General features: G+C 41.4%; 1 protein-coding gene across 3 annotated transcripts; it reads right to left on the bottom strand.

Moving 5' to 3' along the window:
- Positions 1 to 942: 942 nt before the first annotated feature.
- On the bottom strand, positions 943 to 22643 carry csrnp3 (cysteine-serine-rich nuclear protein 3). Of its 3 annotated transcripts, XM_028393519.1 has the most exons (6): positions 22389 to 22643; positions 21769 to 21808; positions 7668 to 7836; positions 5475 to 5734; positions 4409 to 4705; positions 943 to 4220 (listed from the first exon to the last, which is right to left on the bottom strand). In XM_028393519.1, exons 3-6 carry the CDS (start codon positions 7828 to 7830, stop codon positions 3084 to 3086), a joined length of 1857 nt encoding a protein of 618 aa, XP_028249320.1. In that variant the 5' UTR covers positions 7831 to 7836; positions 21769 to 21808; positions 22389 to 22643; the 3' UTR covers positions 943 to 3083. The 3 variants fall into 3 exon arrangements, with proteins under 3 accessions (XP_028249320.1, XP_028249321.1, XP_028249322.1); XM_028393520.1 differs by lacking the exons at positions 21769 to 21808; positions 22389 to 22643 and adding an exon at positions 10671 to 11004; XM_028393521.1 differs by lacking the exons at positions 7668 to 7836; positions 21769 to 21808; positions 22389 to 22643 and adding an exon at positions 6010 to 6066.
- Positions 22644 to 23339: the final 696 nt, after the last annotated feature.

Genomic DNA, 23339 nt, shown 5'->3' with positions numbered 1-23339 from the left:
CAGAAATTAAAAGATCAGGAGTTGATATATTTCAGTTACTTCCTGAAGTATTTTTGTAATATTTTGCAGTATAAAGGAGAAAGATTGTTTTAATGTTACACTGGGATTTGAATTGGCAATTCTTCTTTTTAAAATAAGCATGCAGTCAGGTCTCATGGGTGACGCTGCCTAGGAATCATTCTTAAAGCGTCTTTATTGCAGAGTATTTTCTGTTTTATTTAAATGTTTATAATTTGGTGTTAAAACTGGGAACTCTTAGACCATGACACTCTCCTGCATCTCGGCAGAAGCCCATGACTGAATTTCTGGTGCAGGCACTAGTGTTTGGATGTGGAAAATTGTATATGAGAACCGATCGACTGTTTTATGTTGTTAAAGAGTGCCTTGGTACAAAGATGTGTTATTTTTGAGCTCAATAAAAGCAGTAGTACTGAGAATGAGTTCTTTTTTTATCCAGTGGCCAGCAGAGGGCGCTCTGCATTTAGAAATCACTAACCTTTAACAATGGTGATAAAAAGCTCTGTGTGCATGAGAATATTATTATTGATAATAAGATCACTTTCAATAAAATTTATTTCAAAATCATGTGAAAATGAAAAGGACTGAAAATGAAGTTGCTCTATCTACAGTTCAGAACCAAACACATTGAAAAAGTCCGTACCATTTTGTGCAAAACGTTTGCATTTCACAGAATACGAAATATTCAAATAAATCAGGCACATGAAGCTTTACAACTCACAACCAGCATGAAACAAAAGACAGCTTTAAGATAGTGAAGCAATTTACTCAATAATACAGACTTCTTAGTAAACCACAATAAATACACATTTCAATATATCATTCAGAATAAATACTGGAAAATAAAAGCAAACACAGGATGCAGTGTCCTCATATTCAGCCTTCTCATTCTGTATGCTTTGGCACAATTCATCTGTACTCCTGGGCTACGATGATGCCACTGATTGCCTGACAGCAGTCTGTACACTTCCTTTGCACCACTAAAGGTGGCATGAGAGGTCCCAGCTACTCTGACAGACACACAAAACCACTACAGACTCTGGTCCAGAACCTTCTTGACGACCTTGAGCTTGGGCAAGGGACAAACATCCGTATTCATGCAGGAGTGAAGAGCTCAAGGTAACAAACTTCAGCAGTGCTATTCACTAAATTATTGCTGCTTCCTCGTTTTGTATGTGAGCTTCAGTCATTTGAGTTTCCTCAGCAATTTCTATAAATATGAGCTAAAAGGTTATTTACACATTTTTGGTAAATGATAATTTGACATCTGGTTGAATATTTGATGGCTCACATTGAATCAAAAATAGGCTTTTGATTGTCACCCTTGATTTTCCTCCTTTACAATAAAATCTGTGGCATAATTAATGTTATTTTAATACACATATTGAGTTCCATGACAGTCAATTAAGGTTCCCATGAAATCATATTGAATGTTTTATAATTTGCCTTGCAAGTATCTGCCCCAACAATGAAAATGTCTGGAAGCAATAGTAAAATGTCGTTGACACATCCTGCACTCAGAGGAAAAGACTATTTTTCTGTCCAATAATACACTTGCTTAATATTCTAATGCCAAACCAGCAGCAGTGCAATGCTGGACTGAAAACAGATATGTTGATGCATCTTAACACCTACGGTTCCCTCATTTTATAATCTGGTGGATGCTAACAAGCAGCTAAAGTGTTCTTCAAAGGTTGTCACTGCAGTGAATGGGTTAAAGACACAGTTCTCAGTGGTGGTGTTATTTGTTTATACTGTATCTCCAGCATGTTTCCCCCTCTGGCATCAAATAATAAGTAGTATTCAACTGTAAAAAAAAAACCTATTTACAGCTGATTTGTTGAAAAACAAACCACCAATAAAAAAACACTACAAGAAAATCTACTTTTTCCTCAAGGGGCCCAGAGTGATGCTAATGCTAACATCCAGCATGAAACAATGACAAAAGACTGAGGTTAACAGGGACAGGAGGCTTCTGGCTTTTAGGGGAAATACAGGCAGATAAATAATATTAATTTCATGGGAACTTTAAAGACTCAAAATATCTCAACCTGCTTTATTTTCTCATCTAGAGAAATCCCATCTTCATCTATTGCACTTACACTTTCAATAGAATCATCAGGTTTATGTGCTGCACATAAGTAACCATCTCAGCTGTATATATCTGTATATAATCAGTCATTTTGGTGGGGCCGATGCTTTGCCTACAGCTTTAAATGAAGCCATTGATGTACATTTATTGATAATCATAGTGTTCTGTTGTGTATCATTTTGGGATCTCTGTGTCTAATGAATAAATCTTCAGTTGTAATGGCAACATGCTAATTATGTTTTTCTATGTGTTAACAAAGGGGGAAATACAAGTCATTTAAAACCAACTGCATGCCACTGGACCCCTACACACAAGTGCAAAAGGCTGTGAATTGATTTTGACTGATATTGTACAAATAAGAATCCAGGCTTTTTTCATGCTTTTCAAAACCATAGAAAAGCATATAATCATGACAAAAACAGGAGAAATGTACATCATGTATACAACACATTTTTATATCTATATATATAAAATGATGGCGATTCTTTTTCCAAATGTCACTAAGGCTCCCAAAACAGCATGCGTATGTTATCAAAACATTTACAATATATAAGTATACACATAATTCAGAACCAATAAATAAACTGACAATAAACCTTTTTTTGCACATTTGACACATACAGTAGACATAGAAAAGTTCCATCTACAGTACAATATCTGCTTAAAACTAGAACTTTACATCTGAAATTACAAGATACATTGCACAGCATGACATAAATTATGTTTGATGTGTTTTTTATCTGTTCTGCTTTGCAGTTAAGCACACGCTGTAGCTGAGAAACCTTCAAAGGAGAGAAAAGTTCCTCTAAACCACTCCCATCACCAACCTATGGCTTTATAGTTACAGGTGAAGATGTGTTACGCTGCTCTAAGGTCACATAATGCAAAAAAGGCCATGATCATGTTCCCTTGAAATACCACTTCAGTTAGGCTCAAGTAAATAATGAAAGAACACTTCAAAAGGTGAGGCTCACTAAATGGCTGTGACCTCTGGGCAATGGTCTGGTAAAGGGAGGTTCTTAGTGTTGTTTGCTAGTAATGTCAGGTCAGAATGTCCATTCAGGCCTGACTCTTGCTGTGGCTGCTCAGCGGTCATACATGAACTGTATGAGCCCTGATTGTTATTGTTCAGGTAGTTCTGAAACTGCGTCTGGTTCTCTGGCTGCTCCACGAATGCTGCTTTGGACAACACCTTCTTCTGATCAGGTGTGAAGCAGGTCAGCGAGGCGTCAGGGGCGCCGCTGCTCAGACTAAAATGGTGATTGGTTGTGTACTGTTCCTCAGCCTGATTAGAGTAGTCTGTGTACTGCTCAGCAGTCACACTGAATGGTCCCTGGGCCACACTGCCATTGGTGGCACTGACTGGATCTTGGAATGCTAAGGCTTCCCCATAGGGTTCACTGGGTTGGGTAGTTTGGATATTACAGACACCACTGGAGCTCCCCAGCTGATAGTACTCGGCTGTCGAAGAGTTCATTAAGTAAGTGTTTCCATTTATATGATTATCATGTGCTGCACCGCCGTCGCTGTAACACAGCACGGACGATAATGGCACCACTTCAGTGTGAGAAACCGGTGGGGTCGTCATGTCATCCTCAAAATGATCAGTCTTCTCTTCATATTCATCATCCCCCTCCTCATCCTCGGAGTCGCTGTTAGCTAAACTCTGCGTGCTGGAGTCAGACAGTCCGCTGCAAACGCTGCTACTATCCTCCTCATCATCCTCATCTTCTTCATTGTCCTCTTCCTCCTCCTCCTCCTCCTCCTCGTCTTCATCTTCTTCCTCATCTTCATCATCTAGCGGCTCTTCCATCTCATCTGAAGCCTGCAGGTGCATGTTGGCAGTCTGTGGAACAGCATCTGACAGGGAGTACTCTAACCTGTGCTGCCCCTGAGCGAAAGGGTTTCCACTTCCTAGGTCGTTAGTTTCACTTCGGTAACCGTTGGTTGGAGACGGCTGCTGCTGCTGCTCGCGACTCTTCTCCAGTTCAAGCTTCATTATAGTGTGTAGGAAATGGGTTCGGACACGGATGGGATTAAACTCCACTCTTCCAGTCGAGTTGCTGCAACCTTCTTTTGTGCAGCCGCATGGAAATGACATTCGGTCCACCTAAGCAAAACACAACATTCAATGTGCAACTATGTGCAACTCATTTTAATTAGTGTCACAAGCACTTTTTGTAATGTAGTCTATCAGCCACACCTTCTCTTTAAAAGCACAGTATATTTTTCTGATAAAAAAAGAAGGTGCTTGAAGATACAATGTGTGTGTGTGTGTGTGTGTGTGGTGGGATTTACCTGGCACTTGATTCCTGCGATGCTGCAGGCACAGGTCTCTGGGTCACAGAAAACTCTGCAATCACAGCCACAGTCCTCTCTGGACATGCGAATGGCCCGGAGCTCATGTTTCTCCTCCACATCAATCTTCTTCACCCCCGAGGTGCGCAGCAGTGCCCGGCGCTTTTTAGTGGTTAGAGGCTGCAGGAAGAAATACTCGTCTACTTCTGTGTTGTCCAGGTCGATGTCATCATCAGAGATGTCCTCTGCCGTGAGCGTGTTGGCCTCCTCAGACTCCACTGTGCCATTCTTAGTAAGCTGAGAACAAAACCAAAACACATCCGTGCACTTTTAGAATAGGAGAGCAATAGGAAAGCTAGCTCCAGTCTGTAACTTTACATCATACCACTAGATGGGGTGAGTCAATGTAGAGTCTAGTTTGCACTCAATTTAAAGAAGCAAGCAAGCCCAAGGAAAGGGTGTGTTTAAAAGCACATTTACCATTCAAGCAACATGTTTTTGTGAAACCCCCTGTACAATCCTGCAGCATCATAGCATGATGATCTGAACAATAAGGTACCTGATACTAGCCTGTAGTGGGATCAAGCTTCCAGTCCTGCTGGTGACCACAGAAGGGGGGCCTTGTAAAAGGTATTTGTGAGAATGCAGAAACATGGCAAGATGTGGATGTGAGCTATGCTGAAAACATTCTCACATCCCTCTAGCGCTGCAGTGTCTGGACTACATTCGGCTTAAGCAGACTACACAAAGGAGATTTTGGAGACCCCTCAAAACAAAGATGTTTGTTTTCACAGAGACAAGGTTCAGTGACACAGTTCCAGACATCGCTGTTCAGCTAGACCCTTGGATCACATTTCTTCTCATGTTATGAATGATGACATCAAGCTCCTATATTTATGTGTCATTGTTTCTTACTCTGCATCCTCCCTCATTTAAATTCCACAACACAAATATACATAAAAAGTACATTACGGAGTTATGATAAAGGGGAGTTCAGTATATTCGGGCTACTTTTTTACACCTTTAAACAATGTGCTGATTTATTGTTTATGAACAAAGCCTTTACCTTGAGTTTGATGGAGTTGAGTTTCTCCTCCTTTAAGTGGTCTCTGAGCATGTCTCTGTGGATCCTTTTCTGCTCAAGGGCAAACTCACCCAGGGAGTACTGCCTGACCCAGCTGTGCCTGTTGGACATGCCCAGCGTGCTACCTCCCTGGCTGGGCACACTGGTGAAGCCCTGCCTCCGGCTGAAGTAGTACACTGTCACATTCTCAAAATGCACCCTCCTCGTCCGCAGGCGCTTTTCTCTCTTAAGTATGGAGTCGGCTGCACAGGAAAAAGGGATGTTATTGTCATTTTTGTTGTAAGAGTTTTTGACAATTCATTAATCCCACATGGATAGAATTAAAAGCTCCTCACTGCAAATCACTGGCTCAATAGCACTTTATTATTTATACGTTCTTTTATGTTGCAGTAGAACACTTTTATAGCCATGTAAAGCCTGTTAAAAATGTGACACTTTACAGCAAATGTGGGACAGATCTCAGAGAATATTGTCCTTAAATGCCTGAAATAAAGGGATTCTTTCGAGCCAGCTTTACTTGTACACATCTTGAACTCTGCACAGATTTTTCCCAGAGGTTTTCATCACTTCTCTTTGCTTCCGTTTGGCATGCGAGTCCTCGGTGTGTCTTTTTAAGGAGAGCTCTACAAGGGGGAGGTGCAAAGAGGAGGGCAACATTGGAGCATAAATAATCCCCCTGCCTGGCCCAGAGATGAAGAGTGCTGGTTCACAGAAGCAGTGTTCCCAGCGTTCACCCCCCTCTATCAGACAGACAGGACAAATAGAAACCATCTGGTTCCAACAGCTCTCCACCCCATGCAAGTGGGACAATGCATTTCATTACAGATGTAGAGCTGTCAGACTGAAGCTACGCAGTTTTATTATCTACAAACAGAAATACTAACCAGCTTGTTTTGGGTGTTAAAACAACAAAGAGAGGTTTTTGTCTATGTGAAAAGAACAGACAGACTAAAAGGTATTTTTCCTTCCTTTCCCCTCTGAATACAGCAAGACTCTGACCTGATCCTATAAAAACAGATGCATCGGAGATGCTTTTCCTCCTCGCCACAGGAAGGGATGTAAAGTAAAGCCACTCAGGACTCAATTTTTTTCATCTGTGTGCCAAGATAGTCGCTCACCACATGCATATGTCACTTCACAAGAGCGCAGCCTACACAGAGCACAGCTCCCTCGTTGCTGTTAGCCGACCTTCTCCAGCCCCCACCTACCACCGGCACAGCCTCAAGGGACGCACCGTACTGATGTCTTTAAGCCCCCTTTCAACATAGGGGGGAGGCCCCCTCAGCAGGCTCCAAAAATAAATATTGCATTCTCAACACACTAATTAAGGTACCTCTAATTTATTCCAAAATATATCGTCAATGAAACATCTAACACCAAATCTGTGCAGATGTACAAATAATTCACACATGCTCTTCAAATGTGACTCTTTGCTTTATAAGATGTATGATTTATTTTGATAATTAACCCTTTAAAAAAAATTAATAAACTACTGTTGTATGGTCAGTCTTCCATGTGATGCACACATGTGACTTAAAGGAGTCTTAGAAGGTTTTAAACCTGTGCATATTTCCTAGCATTATAGCATCAGAAGGCAGGTACCAATGTGACTTTGCTTTGTCAATTATGTATCAGTCCTACTCTAGTGGCCCTGTTTCATCACAATATATTATTTATATAAGCAAAAAAAATAGCTAAGACAATAATTTGTGGTACTGGCACACTGTTAGAATATATAAGATTCCACATCTAGAGTGCCAGTGTTACACACACAGCTTGAGACTGCCTCCACTCATTCATCTGGCTTGGCCTGTACGCTGCTGCTGCTCCTAATGAGGGAGGCAGCCTGTGTGCATACTTCCCCTTTATTACAGCACTACCCTCTTAGCATCACTCAGCCTCCTCTCCTCTCTAATGCACAGCCACCGCTGTAAATTCTTATTACACTCGCTTATCAACCAACATGCAGATTTCTTTTCTTTGACCTGCATCCAGCAATGATTGTAAGCTACAAAATCAGCTCAGGCTCTGAGTGTTATTCCCATCTTGATTAAACATCCCTCTCAGTGCTTTAGCTTTGTTTTCCTGGAGATGAAATGATGACATTAATCTTACTGTCAAAAGCACACACATTTGCCACACAATACATGAATTTAAAAAGACACAGGCACTCACGGGTGAAAGGGCCTGAGGCAGAGGGGTTGACACTGTCGCTGCTATCCCCACTCTCGCTGCAGGAGACCTCATCATCAGACTCCCGCACGGAAGAGCACGGGGAGGAGGAGGCTTCCACCTCCTCAAATTTCCTCTTCAGTATTCCGCTCATGGCCCGCCGCATCTGCACCTGAAACCCAAAGACAGCAGAGGGGGCACACATTATTTAATAACCAGTTTAGGGCCCTTATAATCCTCAACTCACTCAATTAGCAACCAACCCAGCTCAACCACCATCACTTTCACTCACACACACACACACTCTCTGCTGCTGTCCCAGCTCCCGGGCGTTCCCTGGGCGATTGATCACCTTGGCACAAAGGAGCAGAGAAGGAGGAAGAAAGCTGCTAATTACACACTACGCCTGCCTTACAGCAAGTTCATTTCACTGCGTTTGATTGAGAGGCTGGAGGAAAAGACAGACTGGACCAACTTGTCTTGCACTGCTACCCATCAGAGTAAAAATGTAAGTATTACGCACAATGTGGGGCGACAGCATTCAATTGCTGCTGCATGTATTAAGCAGCTATGTAAAGCTTACCCTTAAAAAAGCAGTATATTCTGTCACATATAACTGGTGTAGGCTGTGGACATGTGTTAGTGCAAACACACATTGATTGGCATTTTTATGTAGCTCTACAAGTGTGATAATATTCACATAAAGCGTGTGTATATACTGTGTAGAGGATGAAGGGGTGAAGTGGCATCATGAGTGACATGCTGTTCGTCTGCAATGAACTTCTATTATGATATTATATTATATTACAGAGAAGGGAGAAAGGAGAAGTCTCAGGTGAATGCAACAACAGTAAAAAAAAATCTATACTGTGAAAGGCTATTAGTGGCTGTATAATCTTCTACAATGCAGTCAATAATCATCTTGTACTAATAATAGCAAAACTGGACCAATGATTGCAGCTACAAACTACAGACCTCTGACAACTGCGGTGGGGGGAAAAAAATGTTATATCTCCACAGCGCAGCAATGTCATGCACGGTTCCTAAAAAATAAATGTGCAGGTGCAGCTGAATGTGGTTCACAGAGAGGCTACCGTAAGAGAAGTGTTACAGACCACTTCAATGTCAGCTGAGAGGGTCCATTAACTCTCCCTGACTGATGATGCAATTAGACAAATAAACAAGAACAAGCTCATCAGTCAAATACACTAAAACCAATTACCATTACCCTGAAACCTGCTCTAATACTGCTGCACTCTAACTGTCAAACAGTATTTGGATTGCAATCTTTTCCTATTTAAATAATATCCTGCCATCTTTCTTCGGTGTGTAATGGACTCCAGCATCACAGGACTTGTCTAATGTTGATCAGGAGTCATAATTTCAAGCATGAAAAAACAGCCCTTTAATGTGTTTAATTGCAGAGCCCTGTGGTCTGTGCTTTAACAGCTGAAGCTGGAACATCATGTCACATTTCAAAATAAGACCATCACTGCTGCAGCAGTGCAGCAAGGATTGCAATGACTGGCAGCTTTTTCCCTTCTCTGCTTTCTCTCTTGGAACCTGGAATCAGTAAAGACAGAGTGTGCATCTTCACCCAATCCCACTCTGTCTATCTGCCAGAGCAGCTTGTGGGGGAGTTCCATTCACAGACAGCCACTGTGTTTCATCTGGGCTCTCTGCTATCAAGTCATTACAGATGCAAATGCTGCCTGAGAGACATGCTGCCTGAGAAAGAGGTGCAACCTCGGAGAGGACGAAAGCTGCCAGCCAAGAGGGTCATTGTTCCCAGGAGGCTGTGCTTGTTCAGCCCAGTGACATGCACCGCCAGCGTTTGGAGAACCTCCAGAGTCAACAACTCTACCTACAACTGAGGAATGTGAGGCATCCTCTATCCAGCAGAAACAGAAGGAGAGAGGAGTCAGGAAGATTTTTATATTAACATTTGGATGAGAAATAAGAAAATAAAGATCAATCGGCTGTCTCTCCTAAATAAGTAAAAATAGCTAATTAAAGCGGGATCCATTACATAATGCTAGATGATATGTAAAATTTTAATCAAAAGACACTGATTGCACATCAAAATAGCAGAATCTATTTATTTTACAATCCATGGAAATTTCCAATAGAAATGACCTGTGCAATTTTAGTCCATTTCCTAGCAAGGTTCCCAATTAGATACCATTGTTGGAAACCTATTTGTATGCTTAGTCCTTAGCTGATGCTGCACTAGGCTTTGATACCAAAAGTGGTTTCCATGGAGATTCTAATGTACTCTCACAACTAGTGCTTTCCCATATGGCAGTGTTTCCAGTGTTACATACTGTGTATGAAGACTTTTCACAATAAAGTGTATACGATCTGAGCAAATGACTCTCTGTGCACAGTTTATTCCTCATATTAAAGCAGTTCATCTGCATTCTGTTATGACAGCAAGTTCAGACGGGCATGACATCATAAACCACAGAGCTATGGGTAATTTAGGGTGAACCTCTTTCATTGCGGCTTCATAAAAATTAAAAAGAAATTGTTGCTGCTCTCCAGTAGCTCACTCTTTGTCTTCACTGTTGCCTTCCCACTGATCATGGCTGGACAGCATACACTCTGGTACAAGACAGAAAATCCCAGAGAAAATAATGCAGCAAAAGGCAGCTTGGAAAGCCCCTCCCTGTGTTTGCCTCTGTGTCCACACACACACATCAACTGTGGAAACCAACTCTGATCCTCAATCAACTGTGCTCACAGCACTGTAGCACACGTGCATTATGAATACAATTATTTTCCCTCATCATTCACAAGGATCCCACAATAAGGCAATTTGACAACACCAGGCTCCGAACACTCATCCTAAGTGATGCCAAGAAGCCTGTGGCATCTGGAGCAAGTCATGACACATCAATGCAACAATGACCACAACACACTTCTGTGCATGTGCGTGTGTGTGTGTGTATATACATGTATATATTTATGTGTGTGTGTGTGCTGGCCCTCACAGGAGCAACTGACCTGTATCCACTGGCAGTGTGACTCCTTTCACCTCTTCTCACAGCAGTGCAGTCGCACAATCACAAATGCGGCCATTCAAAAAAGGTGAAACACGATAAATGAAGACATTCCCATTTTGTGTCAGTCCACTAACTTGCAGCGACCCCTGAGCTCAGCGGGCATGAGAAAAAAAGACGGGTGCAGGAATGAGAGAGTGACTAGTATTTTTCCAGTTCTGACTACACTGCATGTACCATATGCTTTATTGTTGCAAGAAGACAGTCTTTCTCACTTTAACTCCCTCTCTGTCACTGTGTTGCTCTCTCTCTTTCTCTCTCTCTCTCTGGCCACACAAAGGCTCATTAGCTGCAGCCGGCTGAAAGGCAGAAGCCTGACTGGGGCAGAGTGGAGCAGAGCAGAGGCAGCCTGTGAGATCACATGGGTGGGATGTCTGAGAGAGAGAGAGAGAGAGAGAGAGAGTCAGGCGTGCCTCTGCTCCTGCTGTCTGCAGATATTTTTACCAACATGAGCTGGGGAGGGGAGGGTGGATAGGGAGTGGAGTGAGGTGGGGGAGGTATGGAAGGGGGGGGGGGGAAGAAGAAGTAGAAGAAAAAAATACTAAAGAAATGGATAAGGGGACGCATATGAGAGATGCAGAGCAATGAGAAAATGGGGTGGTGGGAGTGGGGGGGGGGTGTTCAGAGGGAAACAGCGAGGAGGAGGAGGAGAATGAGGAAGAGGTGGAGTGAGAGGTGGAAAAGAGAGAGTGTGGGGCAGAGGGAAAAAAGAGAGGGAACATTTGATGCCAAGAACAATACAACAGCAAAGCAAGAACAAAATCACAAAGTAAAAGAAATTCAGCCTGTATCAATTTAAATAAAACATTACAAACTGTTTTATGATGAAATGTCACAGATGACAAACAGAAAACCTGCGGTGTACACAGGGGAGAGCATGAGTAGTAAATATCAACATAAACTACCTCGTCCACAGGAAATAGCATTTGTCAGCGGCGCAGCGAATATGCTCCTGACACTTCCTATGTCAGGAAGTTCCGCTGCAGAGAGCAGGGCCTCAGCCTGCGCACTCAAAAACCCATGATATCATTCTTGCACTCAATTAGATCATATGTCAACATAAAAGGTCCTGCACTTCCTCTTACAGGATAACTTTAAGCCAGGAGGCTTTAAGTCAATCAATGCAGCATTACAGTCATTACAAACAAATGCCAGTTTCTGAGCACAAACAATGCAGAAGGAAGGAGGTGGTCAGTCAGCAAACAAGACTCACAACCACAGAGCTGGTATTTTTTTAGAGAGGTTGCTTCCTATGTTGCTGTGGAGTCCGTAAATAAAGATCGGAGTTCATTCCTTTGATACGAGCAATAATTCAGTTACTATAGCAACAACCAACGCTACACGCGTCACCTAATGCATGTCGCGGCACTATATACAGCTGTAGTGTAGTGTTGTGTCCTCGCTGCGCTTTCTTCGTGCTCGGGCTTATGGTGACAGACGTTGAACTTATGTTAGGAACGTGCTGCTCCGCATTATTTAACTGAACACCACTGCCTTTTTATTGTTATTGTGGGCTCACATGTGCGCGGGTGATGGTGAGACTACGCCGCACACAAAAATGCGTCATCATGACGAGGCACTAATCGCCGTAATCGATAAGTGGCAAATATTAATCGATTACAGTTTTTCTGACGATTAATTGCACACGATACGATTTTGCACAAGCCTAATACTAATGTAGATCCTGCATTCGCCAAAATAAAGGACTATACCTTTTGGAAGAATGAACACCGGTGAACACCAGCCTGTGTTATGTAGAGTTTGTCTTCACCATTTGAAATCTTTTGTTTAGGTCAAACCTAAATGAAAGGTTTAAAATGAATGGAGTGTGAATCTGACCTGTCAGTGAATGCTGATTGTAATGTATACAAACCAGATGTTAGTGGCAGTTTCCTTTTTTTTTTGTTCAGCACCAAAGTGGTGCTTGTGAGTTGAAAGGAAAAAGCACCTTTTGCGTTTACATTTCCATGGCTGCAGTTGGCAACAGATTGCTAAGGTGACGACAACAAATTTAAAACTATGTATACTTAAGAATATAAAATGATCCATCTGTTGGTGATAGGCTTAATTAACAGCGCATGAATTAGTAATCGTGCCAATGTAACACAGTATAATACTCATATATGACGTTCTGTGTCACTATCTCTGTCTGTCTGTGATTTAATGGCACATTTAAATGTATGAATTCACACACCTTCCTTGATTAAAAAATTAAAAGTATTGCCACTGCAATGTTCTGTATCCTCATCAGTGTCCTCAGTAAACCTGAGCTTTTCAGCACTGCACTCCTCCTCCTCCTCCTCCTCCTCCTCCTCCTCCATCTCTCTTCCTCACACCACCTCTGTGTGTGTACTGTGTGGACTGTTTAATGTGCATACTTTAACACCATTAAGCCAGTAGGACATATAAAAAAATTAGAAATAGGTTCTGCTGGCCATGTACCGTCAATGATACTGGTTATATAAAAGGACTTATACAACAGTTAGTTTAACATCTTTTAATGATGTAAAACAAACCTGAGCTATGTACATCACATGGTACATTGATAAATTTAAGTAGTAGTGCAGCAGAAGCAGTAGTGTTGGTATTAGTAGGAATAATAATGAATTAAAGGTTTACAGTATCTCCCTTTGAGGTATGACTCTGGGAACTGAAATGGCTCCTTATAAATATGTGGTCTGCAGACAGCAAGAGGAAGAGTACTGACTGTACTCTGACAGACTCTGCTGAGCACTCAAAGATTACACTCGGCTATTATGGCTGAATCAGAAGCACCAAAGAACAAGCTAGACTGCAGCAGTGAAAAAACATACGAGCACACAAAACAGGAAAACCTGTTCAGTCTAACACACTGAGTTATAAAACATTGGCATAATGTCCAACAGTTTTCAATTGTTTTTAGACACAACTAGAGTACATGTACCCTGTCTGTGCAGAGACAGACACAATATCAGACAAGATCATGTTCTTACTCCATCAATGAATTTGCTCCATACTGACTGAAAAGCCCTCTAACAGCAGCTCGAACAGTGTGTTTAAAACAGGGCTAAAAACAGTCATCTGAAAAGCATGGTACAAACACACAATCTGCACATTTATGACAACGTGTGAGACTTTGCAGTAACTTGTTAAAAGGCAGTAAATGGGACTAAATAACATTTCTGTCTTGATGGCACTTTTACTTGAAATAAATAAACATTTAAACTCCTGATATATTTGGATTTTTTTTTAAATATGAAGTAGACTAAACTCATAATAAACAACGTTCCACATCCAGTCCAGCAACAAATCAATATTTGCCTCCAGCATCCATATAGTACATGAAAAATGTACTCATGTTTTAGTCATATTTCTCCAACATTTTGATGTCTGTTTTGTTCCAACAATATGATCACTATATAACAAATAATTTGACAGCAGGAGAGAGAGAGAGTACAGTAACATATATACCTTCAGGTCTGTGTGACCTTTTCTGATCACTTTCTCCAGAAGCTTTAATTAAAATGTGTTTTTTTTTTAAACAACCTATAACTGCATTCCTTTAATAATCCACCCATGAGCATCACACACACAAACACACACACACACACACACACACACATATATATATATATATATATGCAGCCCTATTACATAAAAATGCAAAACCTAAGCTGGAGAGATGGCATTTGTTACACCATTGCGCCAGAGATGGTGACCTATATTTGCTCTGAATTCAGAAGGCTTTCTTATCTCAATGAAGAAAATTGAAGGCAGCAGACGAAAATAAACAAAGAAAGGCTTAAACAAAATGCAGTTCATTTGTGTGGGCATACTGTAAAAAATCAGAAATGGAGCAAATAAAAATAGTAAAATATGACACCTTTAAGGAGAGCCAGATGTTTTAATTGCGCAAATAGAGGAGTTATAGTGCATCCTATAGCTGTTTCTGACACATGTTAAAAGCATTATATAAAGTCTTTAGTGATCTCATGACAACACATCAGTAACTCTTTAACAGCCATGGCTGTGAATCACAACCTTTAATAGAAGAAACTGGAGTTAAGCAAGTATGAATCATTGCAACCACCTTATTTGTCACCTTCATCACAGTGGTTATGCATCTCAACGCCCAACATGGCCAACATCTCACTGTACATTCAAATACAGAGCGGATGGCACCTTCTTTGCCCTATTTGGTTCAAAATCAGGGCTGAGGTGCTCTGTCAGTCTGCATCACTTGCAGTACACAGATCATAATGTCATCCACTGACATTCACATCCAGGGCTGCAGTGGACTTACTGCGTATCTAAGGTCTTAAAGAGGTCAAAATGCACTGGAACTGTACCACATCAGCTTACTGCGCTGATACACAGAGACATCATCACATTATCTATGCAAGTGTTTCCTCCTCTGCTGTGTGATGCAGAGGTCACAAAAACAGAAAACCAGAGGCACCTGCTAAAACCATCAGTTAGGTAGAAGAGACACAAGAACGGCCGGCTGGTGCCTAAACAGATTATCTACTCATCAGGATAAAAAAAAAAAGCCACACAGAATAATTAGCAGGCTGAAGGAGAGAAAATCAGAGCTTCCAAATGATATTTCAAACACAGTTTAAACAGCTGTAAGCAGAGACTGCATCAATCATCATGCAGGTTCGTCCATGTGCCCTAGAAATTAAAGAATGTCGGGCAAATAAATGAAAAATCAATCAACAAAAAACAACAGTGACCTCCTCTATAGAAAGGTCATGTTGCTCAGTACACTGTATGAACTGGCCTGATGCCAACAGGCAGTTATCTCTAGTAAACAAGTACAAAGGATGTCTTAAACCTGAGAACTGCAGTCTAAGATTCTGTCCTAAACTGATGGGTGTTTACATGTGTTTAAAAGTCTTTTCAGGGTTTGCTCAGCTTCTTTGTCTTTGGACTTTACAGAGAGGTTTCCAATGTCTCAGCAACCTGACCTCTGCCTCACACACACCAACACCATGAATCACAGAAAATCTTCCCAATCAGTGTTAATGGTGCAAATTCTAATAGTTTTTAAGTTGGAGAGGGGGTGGGGGCACCATCACATACACCACACACACTCACTGCTCTTTGCTGGGCCTCACATAAACAGACTTATCTCCACAGCATTGTGTCAGCACTGGAGAATGACTTGGGGCTGGAGTCAGGCAGACCGAGTGCTCACCACCTGCCTAGCAGGAAATAGCAAAGAGCCAAAGTAAACTGTTAGAAGTGGAGAACGTCAAGCATGTAGCAAGCTGAGGGCAGAGGATTTTTTCTTAGAAGTCATCTGAGACTAAAAAGGCCGGTGACTGGATTGCACTGACTTTAGTCAGACAGGCAGAAATGTGATTCCAATGTAATGTCTAGATAGCTGTACACCATATGTATATGCTAATTATATGCATTTTTAGAAAACAAACTTCCACTAGACTCTCAGCCAAATATGTACGTGTATCACATGAGTGCGTATATTATTTATATATATATATATATATATATATATATTGATATAGACTGTAGGAAAATGTGTTTCCTTGTTCCTTGTCAGCGTCTGCCAAACGTCCATGTCATTCAATATGGCTGGTCGCATCACAGACTAGTGTTTCCACAGCGATGAAGTACACATTTATACAGCCCAGATGGCTTGGCAGATCTTTTTTTATTAATTCTTTCTTTCTTGTTTAATGAAAGAAACTTTTTTTTTCTCTCCACTGCAGCAGTCTGAGTGACTAAGAGTGCATTCCAGTAAAACCAATTGATGGAACCACAGAGCAAAGATAAACCCCAAAACCACAACAGATTCTCAGCCACGCAGCCAGTCTGAGGTTGTGTTTGGACTCATCCATCACTGGTGTCGCACTTGGCCATAAACGGCAACCTTGAAAGAGAGAGAAAGAGAGAGAGAGAAAGCTCGACAGGGGGGGGGGGGGTAAATAGATAGAGGCAGAGAGAGAGAGAGAGAGAAAGAGAGGAGGTCTCAGCTGGACTCCCCTGAGGAGAGGCTGTGGCCTGGATGATTATACAGCTACAGATGATGTCAGTGGAGGATCCCTGCCACTGAGAGAACACGAACACACTGCTCATATATTCATTGACAGTGTTTTGTATAAAAAGGGTGAGGCCGATCCCTAAATTATACATGAAAAGGCCACAGCAGAATGTGTTCTGAGAAGGGTCAAGGGGGCCTTAATCTGTATGTGCTACTGTTATGTTCAGGGATAATTTAATAAACACCGCTATTTGCATTCTGTCTCTGGAGAACACACAATCACAAGGACCACACAGCAAAACACAAATTAATGCAACGGATGGTTCAAATCAAAGGGGAATTACAATACAATAAGGTAACGGCATAGAATTTCAGATCATCCAGAGATCTATGTGCAAATAAGCATGTTTGATAAATCTGCAGTTCAGATCCATGAGAAACAACATCAGATTTATAATTTATGCAAATAAATAACATTCATTGTCATACACAGTTGCATCTATTCCTGGTCGGCTTTGAAAGAATTACACAAGAGCGCACACACGGTGGAGGGGGAAAAAAAGCATTCCACAATTAAACACAAAGGAATCCATTTAAGGAAATGTTGCGACATCTACAGATTTATGCAAATTAGACTTCACATGCGCTCTGTACATTTGTTAACTTGCACTTGCCTGAGGCTGCAGACAGATCTGCTCCACACACACATAAAAGGGGGGGTGGGGGAGGTGGGGGGTTGAAGGGGGGGATGAAAAGAGCGAGGGGTGCATGGGTGGAGGGGCGAGGGGGGGGGGTGTAGCCCACTGTTCAGCACTCAGCACACGGAGGGAGCTGCAGACTGGTGATGCCTGCTGCAGCCTCTCTCTCTCTCTCTCTCTCTCTCTCTCTCTCTCTCTCTCTCTCTCTCTTCTGCAGCTACAGTACAGCCCATTGATCTGTTCTTCCTCCTCATGGAACAATAGAGGCAGCATGGCCCCTGATTAAACACACAGATCTAAGGAAACAGGGTGATCACGGCTCAGATATTGCATATACGGGTGCACTGCTTTCACTGTAACATCTCAATAAATCATACCTGTCTCGTGTGTATCTGAATCCTCTGGTAAGACTTTGAACTTATTTGACTCCAAACGAGCCGTCTTTCAATATTTCACACAAACAGCATTAGCAGCGTTTTAATGAATCAGAGCATTAAACCGAATCTTCACAAGGACATTTCATCCAACCAATCTGCCACCTTTGTTGTTACACACAGCGATCAAAATACACCACGTTCACATGAGCACCAATGCTGAGGCTTCCACACTCAGACTTATGTTTTGATTTGCTGTAATTCAAGTCTCACACTGTGGAGGCATAATCAGGTACTCTCACCCTCGTGTCAATCACAATGCTTGTCTAAATTATTCATGGCTCTATCTTTTATTTATGACTATATTTTCCCATGCCACCTGAAAGTTCGCAAAAGCCGGTTTTGCTGGCAGAAACAGGGCTGCCAGAGCATTTCATAGAGACGGGGCTGCTTTTATCTTTCACACAGGCTGGGAAAGCTGTGGGATGTGGAGTTCATATTCTGCAGACAAGCCTTATCATTTATATATAGTCAGTATCATGTTGAGATCTTGATTTTTTTTATTTTTATATGCAAAACATTCACACTGTTAACTGAGAGAAAATGTGAAGTAGACCAGCTCTGCATGTGATTACTGTATATGCTGGATTAGTGATACAAAAAACACAAGTATACAAATCTATAGGAAGTTCAGCATAAACACCTTATTTAATAAGTGTTGGTAAGTATTTGAATATTTCATTAATACTCTTGTTACCGTCTGACTGTGAGATAATTAATTAAGATTGTTAAGCTAGGTGATGATTGCAATGGTAAGCGTGTGAAATAAGTAACATTACGTCAACTGGCAGCAGGTGGTTAAACATGTTTAACACTATCCTTTGTAACAATAATTTAAATACATAAAACATTAGGAGCATCAACTAAAAATAAAATCACAATCTGCCAAACAAACCTAAATGTGATGGCAGAAAATTGTTTTTGGTTGTTTGTTTTGATTCGTTTGAAAATAGGATTTTAGGTGACTAATCAACCCAATGTCTTTTTCAGCACATCTCCCAGCAGCTTCCCACTACTTAAGTGATATGAAAAATTAGCATAGATTGATAAGTTTGGTATGGTTATCTGACATTACTTGTAAACATTGTTGAGTTTCCCATCAATCTCTGGTAGTGGCCATAGACTTTGTAATGTCTGGTTAGATTGTCTGCTGGAGGCGCGGTGGGAAAAATGACAGTGGTTGATGCACATTTATCTAGTGGATGTAAAAACAAAAAGCTAATCCAGTAACTCAGACTTTATCCTTAATTTTACATATTCAACATGAAAATAGAATTATTATCTGTTTTACAGAAGACTTAATTAAAACAATCACACTATATACTGCACAAAAAGAAATTATCTGCAATATTTAAAGATTAAATAAATACAGTCACTTCATTTTATCCAAATGGATACACTTACACCGGCTGTATGAATATGATGGTTTACCATGCACTGTCAAATAAAGCTCATTAAGCCAGAAAAAAGTGTCTTTCCTTTTCTTGACATTTGATTAGCTGGCAACAGACAAAAGATTCCAAATAGGTGTCATGGCAACATCTCAAGAGTGCACAATCCTGAACCATGAAAGCCCAGCACAGCTCCGCCAGGAAGGAGCCAAAGACACAAAAAGAGTCACATCAAAAGCTTCTGAACTGGAACCATGAACCCTGCTGAGACACACAAAGCTGCTATGTAATCTAAAAGGTTGATATTAGCTCACACTCTGGTCTCACTGTATACTACATGGATGCTGGGAATTTGTTTGTTTTTTTTTTGTTTATTCACTGTTTGTGATGAGAGGCGTCAATTAAAATGTATAGTGACAGTTAATGAAAAACACACTGAATGTGAAATAAGAAAGGCAGGATTACTGAGAGCTGAGTGCTAAATATCACACAAGATATTGCTGCTAAATCAACAATGCTGTCTGAATATCACACATATTATCCTAAATAATTACAAAACCAGTATGTAGAATGTAATTACAGAAATATACGACAGCCTTTATCATTTCTGTGTGGATATCTTCTGGAAAAAACTGACAACTTTGGGCATTGTGTCCCAAAATTGTTGGACCAAAATGTGGACTCACTGATGTCACTGGTTTTTAAGAAATTTGCCAATATTTGAAAGACGAGTGAAAGCAGCAGCAGTGAGAGGCTTCTTGATGAAAGGTCAAACCAGCATGTGGTCCACTGTGAGTTCATGAAGCAAACAAAGCAGATTTCTAAAACCCTGTCCAGTTCAGAGGGGCTTTGATACTAATAAGACGTCACTAAAATAATGAGTCGAACAGTTTATGTGTTTAAAATATTTCCAACTTGCTGACATTTTACTGGTTTCTGGTTATTGAAACACCAACAAGAATCAATTCTTTTTAACCCCTTCTGAAGCACTATAGATGCCAAAAGCTGCACAGAACCACTATCTATGTAAGTGCCAAATGACTTTATTCATCAAATTATTGCTGCGTTTCGACGGTCTTAAGGCACTTTTCCCCTCTAGATTCATATATTTAGTTTGAATTGAAGATTCATCAGCAATATTGATCACCAGGATGCATAAGGAAGGAAAACAATGCCATCAGCACGCCTCTAGCCGAACGTAGCCAAGACAGAACTGGCTCTGTACCGGCACCATCCTGATGGCAAAGAGGCTTAAACGGGCCCTTACTGTCAGTTACAAACAGGCTGTAGCAACATGTGAGCATTTCTTATCATGTAATTCTAATAATGTACAATGTTACTTTTTGTATTGTGGCAGCCTGCTGAGGAGGAAATAACAACAATACAGAAATGAAAGAAAGTCCCTTTTCTGCAATTGTAACTTGGAAAATACAAGTAGCAAATTGTTTATATTTAAATAATTATTTAACCCTCCATTACATTCTTTGACCTCTTGCTTTACAAATTAATAAACTCCCCACTGCAGCCAGTCCTCCACACAGTTTACCCTCTGACCTTTAACCTGCCTCAGTGAGTCTCTCTGATCTTCAGACCTTAAAGCCGCAAATTCTTGTTGCTCACACATAAAAAGGAAACTAAATAGATTTATCTGAGCATGTGAACCTTTGTGCGGAGACAACTCACCCACACCACAGCAGCCTCCTGCTGAGAGACTCTCCTTAGTGCTGCTAAGCCACAACACCTTTGCTGTGAATCTTTAATGGACTACATTTACTGCTCTCAGCCTTTCAGCCATCTGCGCTACAGTATGCAACACCAGCATGGCTGAAGCATTTATTTAAATAAGGAAGCTTAATGATGTAGCTTTTCTCAAGTAAATACATCTACTTAATGTTTCACTGTCCTTTAACTCGGTGCTACTAATTAAATTCGGCTCCTCGGTGGACTGCTGCTGCTGATAGAAGGAGGAGACAGATGGATTGAAAAGGAAAAATACACACTGACAATAAGACACACACACACACACGGACCTGACTCCTCACCTTTCACATCCCAACCACAAATGAAGTGATTGTGTGCATGGTTGCATATTGGAGTGTATGCTGACGGGAGGCTTTTCTGTATAATACGCTGCCATATTCAAAGTGTAAAGAGAATATATATATGTGTATTATTATAAAAGCTCATCTACTGTCACGTCTTTAATGCTTTAAGAATATATTCAAGTCTGTGTTTTCTCATTTTTTATGTACAAAGAAAACAGATATGAGACTAGAAAGAGCGTGTGCCTTTTTCATCATTGTGATATCAGAGGCATCTCTGTGGTATAATCCAGTGAGAACAGTGCAGCTGTTTGTATTGACTAAACACTCTTGTCTGCATCAACATCACATCATATCTTGTTATCAGAGGGGTCTTTTGTGGCAGCGTAGCAACAGTTGTGTGAGCTTTGAACGCTGTCTGTCTCGCAGGCATGAATTCAATATGTTAATGTGATGTGAGAACTGACAAAAAAAACCAGATGTGGTCTTACCTTTAGCTACTGTGTTACGCTGTGACGACCCACTTCTGTTCTGTGGGGAACAAAGAAAGACAGATGTACACAGTAGTTATTAGAAAGGTGTTTATGCTTGTTCACAGCAGCACTACACCAGCTTTGCCAGCCATTTAAACATCGACAGTGACTGAGTGATTGACAGCTTTATCTAAATCTCTTTGTGAGCCACTCTTTCCTTTTATAGCTGGAGAAGGGGGGTAGAAGGAAGATGTCCCCTGGGGAGGGAGGGAGGGAGGGGGCTCTCTCTCTCTGTGCTTCCTCTACCTGCTCTGCACATGGAGGGCTCTGCAGGGAGCTCTACCCCTAGTGGTCTAATGGCCATACAGCCTGTATGACACACGTGTTCCCCTTAAAAATGCACAAAGGCAAAATAAAATCTGTAAAATAGCTTAGTCAGAATAATAAACTTGTCTTGAACTGAACTGCAGCACAGTGACTGCTGAGCCCAGTGTAATGGTATATGAAGCATACAGGGATGGGTCCATGCGTACTGAGGGAACAGCCAGCAAACACATCCACATCCACTTATTTTATGCTGCAGACCACAGACATGAGAAGCTGATGCAGCTCTCCCACCTATGATTGATCATACTCACCATTCATTTCGTTCCTCTCATCTGTATCCAGCCAGTCAATGACGCCTCTCTCTCTCTCTCTCTCTCTCTCAATGGACTTCAGTTTTGTCCCCTTTAAACCATGTCACGGTTAACCCTTTGCGGAAATCCTCCTCCACTGTGACGCCGTCAACGTCCCGGTACCGGATCCGCTACAGGAGCCTATATCCTAAACTGGACTAACCGGCAAAACTGTCGCATACAGCGGCAGTGCTTAAACAAGCACTCCTTCCGGCTGCTCAGGGAACAATGGTGCAGCATCAGACTGACAGCTCCACGGACAACGTGACTTCCTCTGTCCAATCATGGGGTTTCAAACAGGCATCGAGCCGCAGAGCGCCGCTGCCTGCCTGGCCGGCGCAAATCCCCCTGTATCATCATGTGCGCAGGCAGAAGGTAGCTTCAAACATGGCTAGTAAAGCAGAGGAAGATCTCCTAACAATTCTATTTATAATAACACTGAAACATAAACTCAGTTTGAACCACGACAAGGTGTGCAGGAAGGACAGGTGGATTCCTTCCTCATCTTCCTCACCTTCTTCACCTCTTGGTCTATATACTCTGACCTACACCCACCGGGTCAACAGCAATATGGTTTGGAAAGGGTTTTTTTGTTTCGTTAGGTGCTGCTCCCAGCTACTGAGTCAACAATAACACCCAAAACAATGCCCACACAGTAGTGATAAAAACTAAAACATATTCAAATCTCATTTAAGTGTATGCTGTTCATTATATTATCATCATTTTACCTTAGCATCAAATAGACTCTTTTCATAGGAAACAGATGCTCAAAGGCAGCAAAACAGAAGGAATTTACTGCCTCAGATGATTAGTTAGTGTGTTTGTGTTGTAGTAGTTAGTTTTGAAGTCACACAGCAGTGGTAACAACAGGCAATTTAGTATTATAACAATCTATATTGAGCTGGATGTAAG

The sequence above is a fragment of the Parambassis ranga genome, chromosome 21, assembly GCF_900634625.1.
Source record: "Parambassis ranga chromosome 21, fParRan2.1, whole genome shotgun sequence".
Taxonomy (NCBI): domain Eukaryota; kingdom Metazoa; phylum Chordata; class Actinopteri; family Ambassidae; genus Parambassis; species Parambassis ranga.
The sequence above is the reverse complement of the archived record's forward strand: the minus strand, read 5'-3'. Positions and strand labels throughout refer to the sequence as shown.

What these genes read in the sequence shown, in the direction of transcription:
- csrnp3 (XM_028393519.1), bottom strand. Translation starts at nt 7,830, where the DNA reads ATGCGGCGGGCCATGAGCGGAATACTGAAGAGGAAATTTGAGGAGGTG. An exon ending in TGCCTCAGGCCCTTTCACCC is followed by an intron (nt 5,735 to 7,667) that starts GTGAGTGCCTGT and finishes TTTCCTGTGCAG; the next exon opens with CCGACTCCATACTTAAGAGA. An exon ending in TCGCAGGAATCAAGTGCCAG is followed by an intron (nt 4,221 to 4,408) that starts GTAAATCCCACC and finishes TGTTTTGCTTAG; the next exon opens with GTGGACCGAATGTCATTTCC.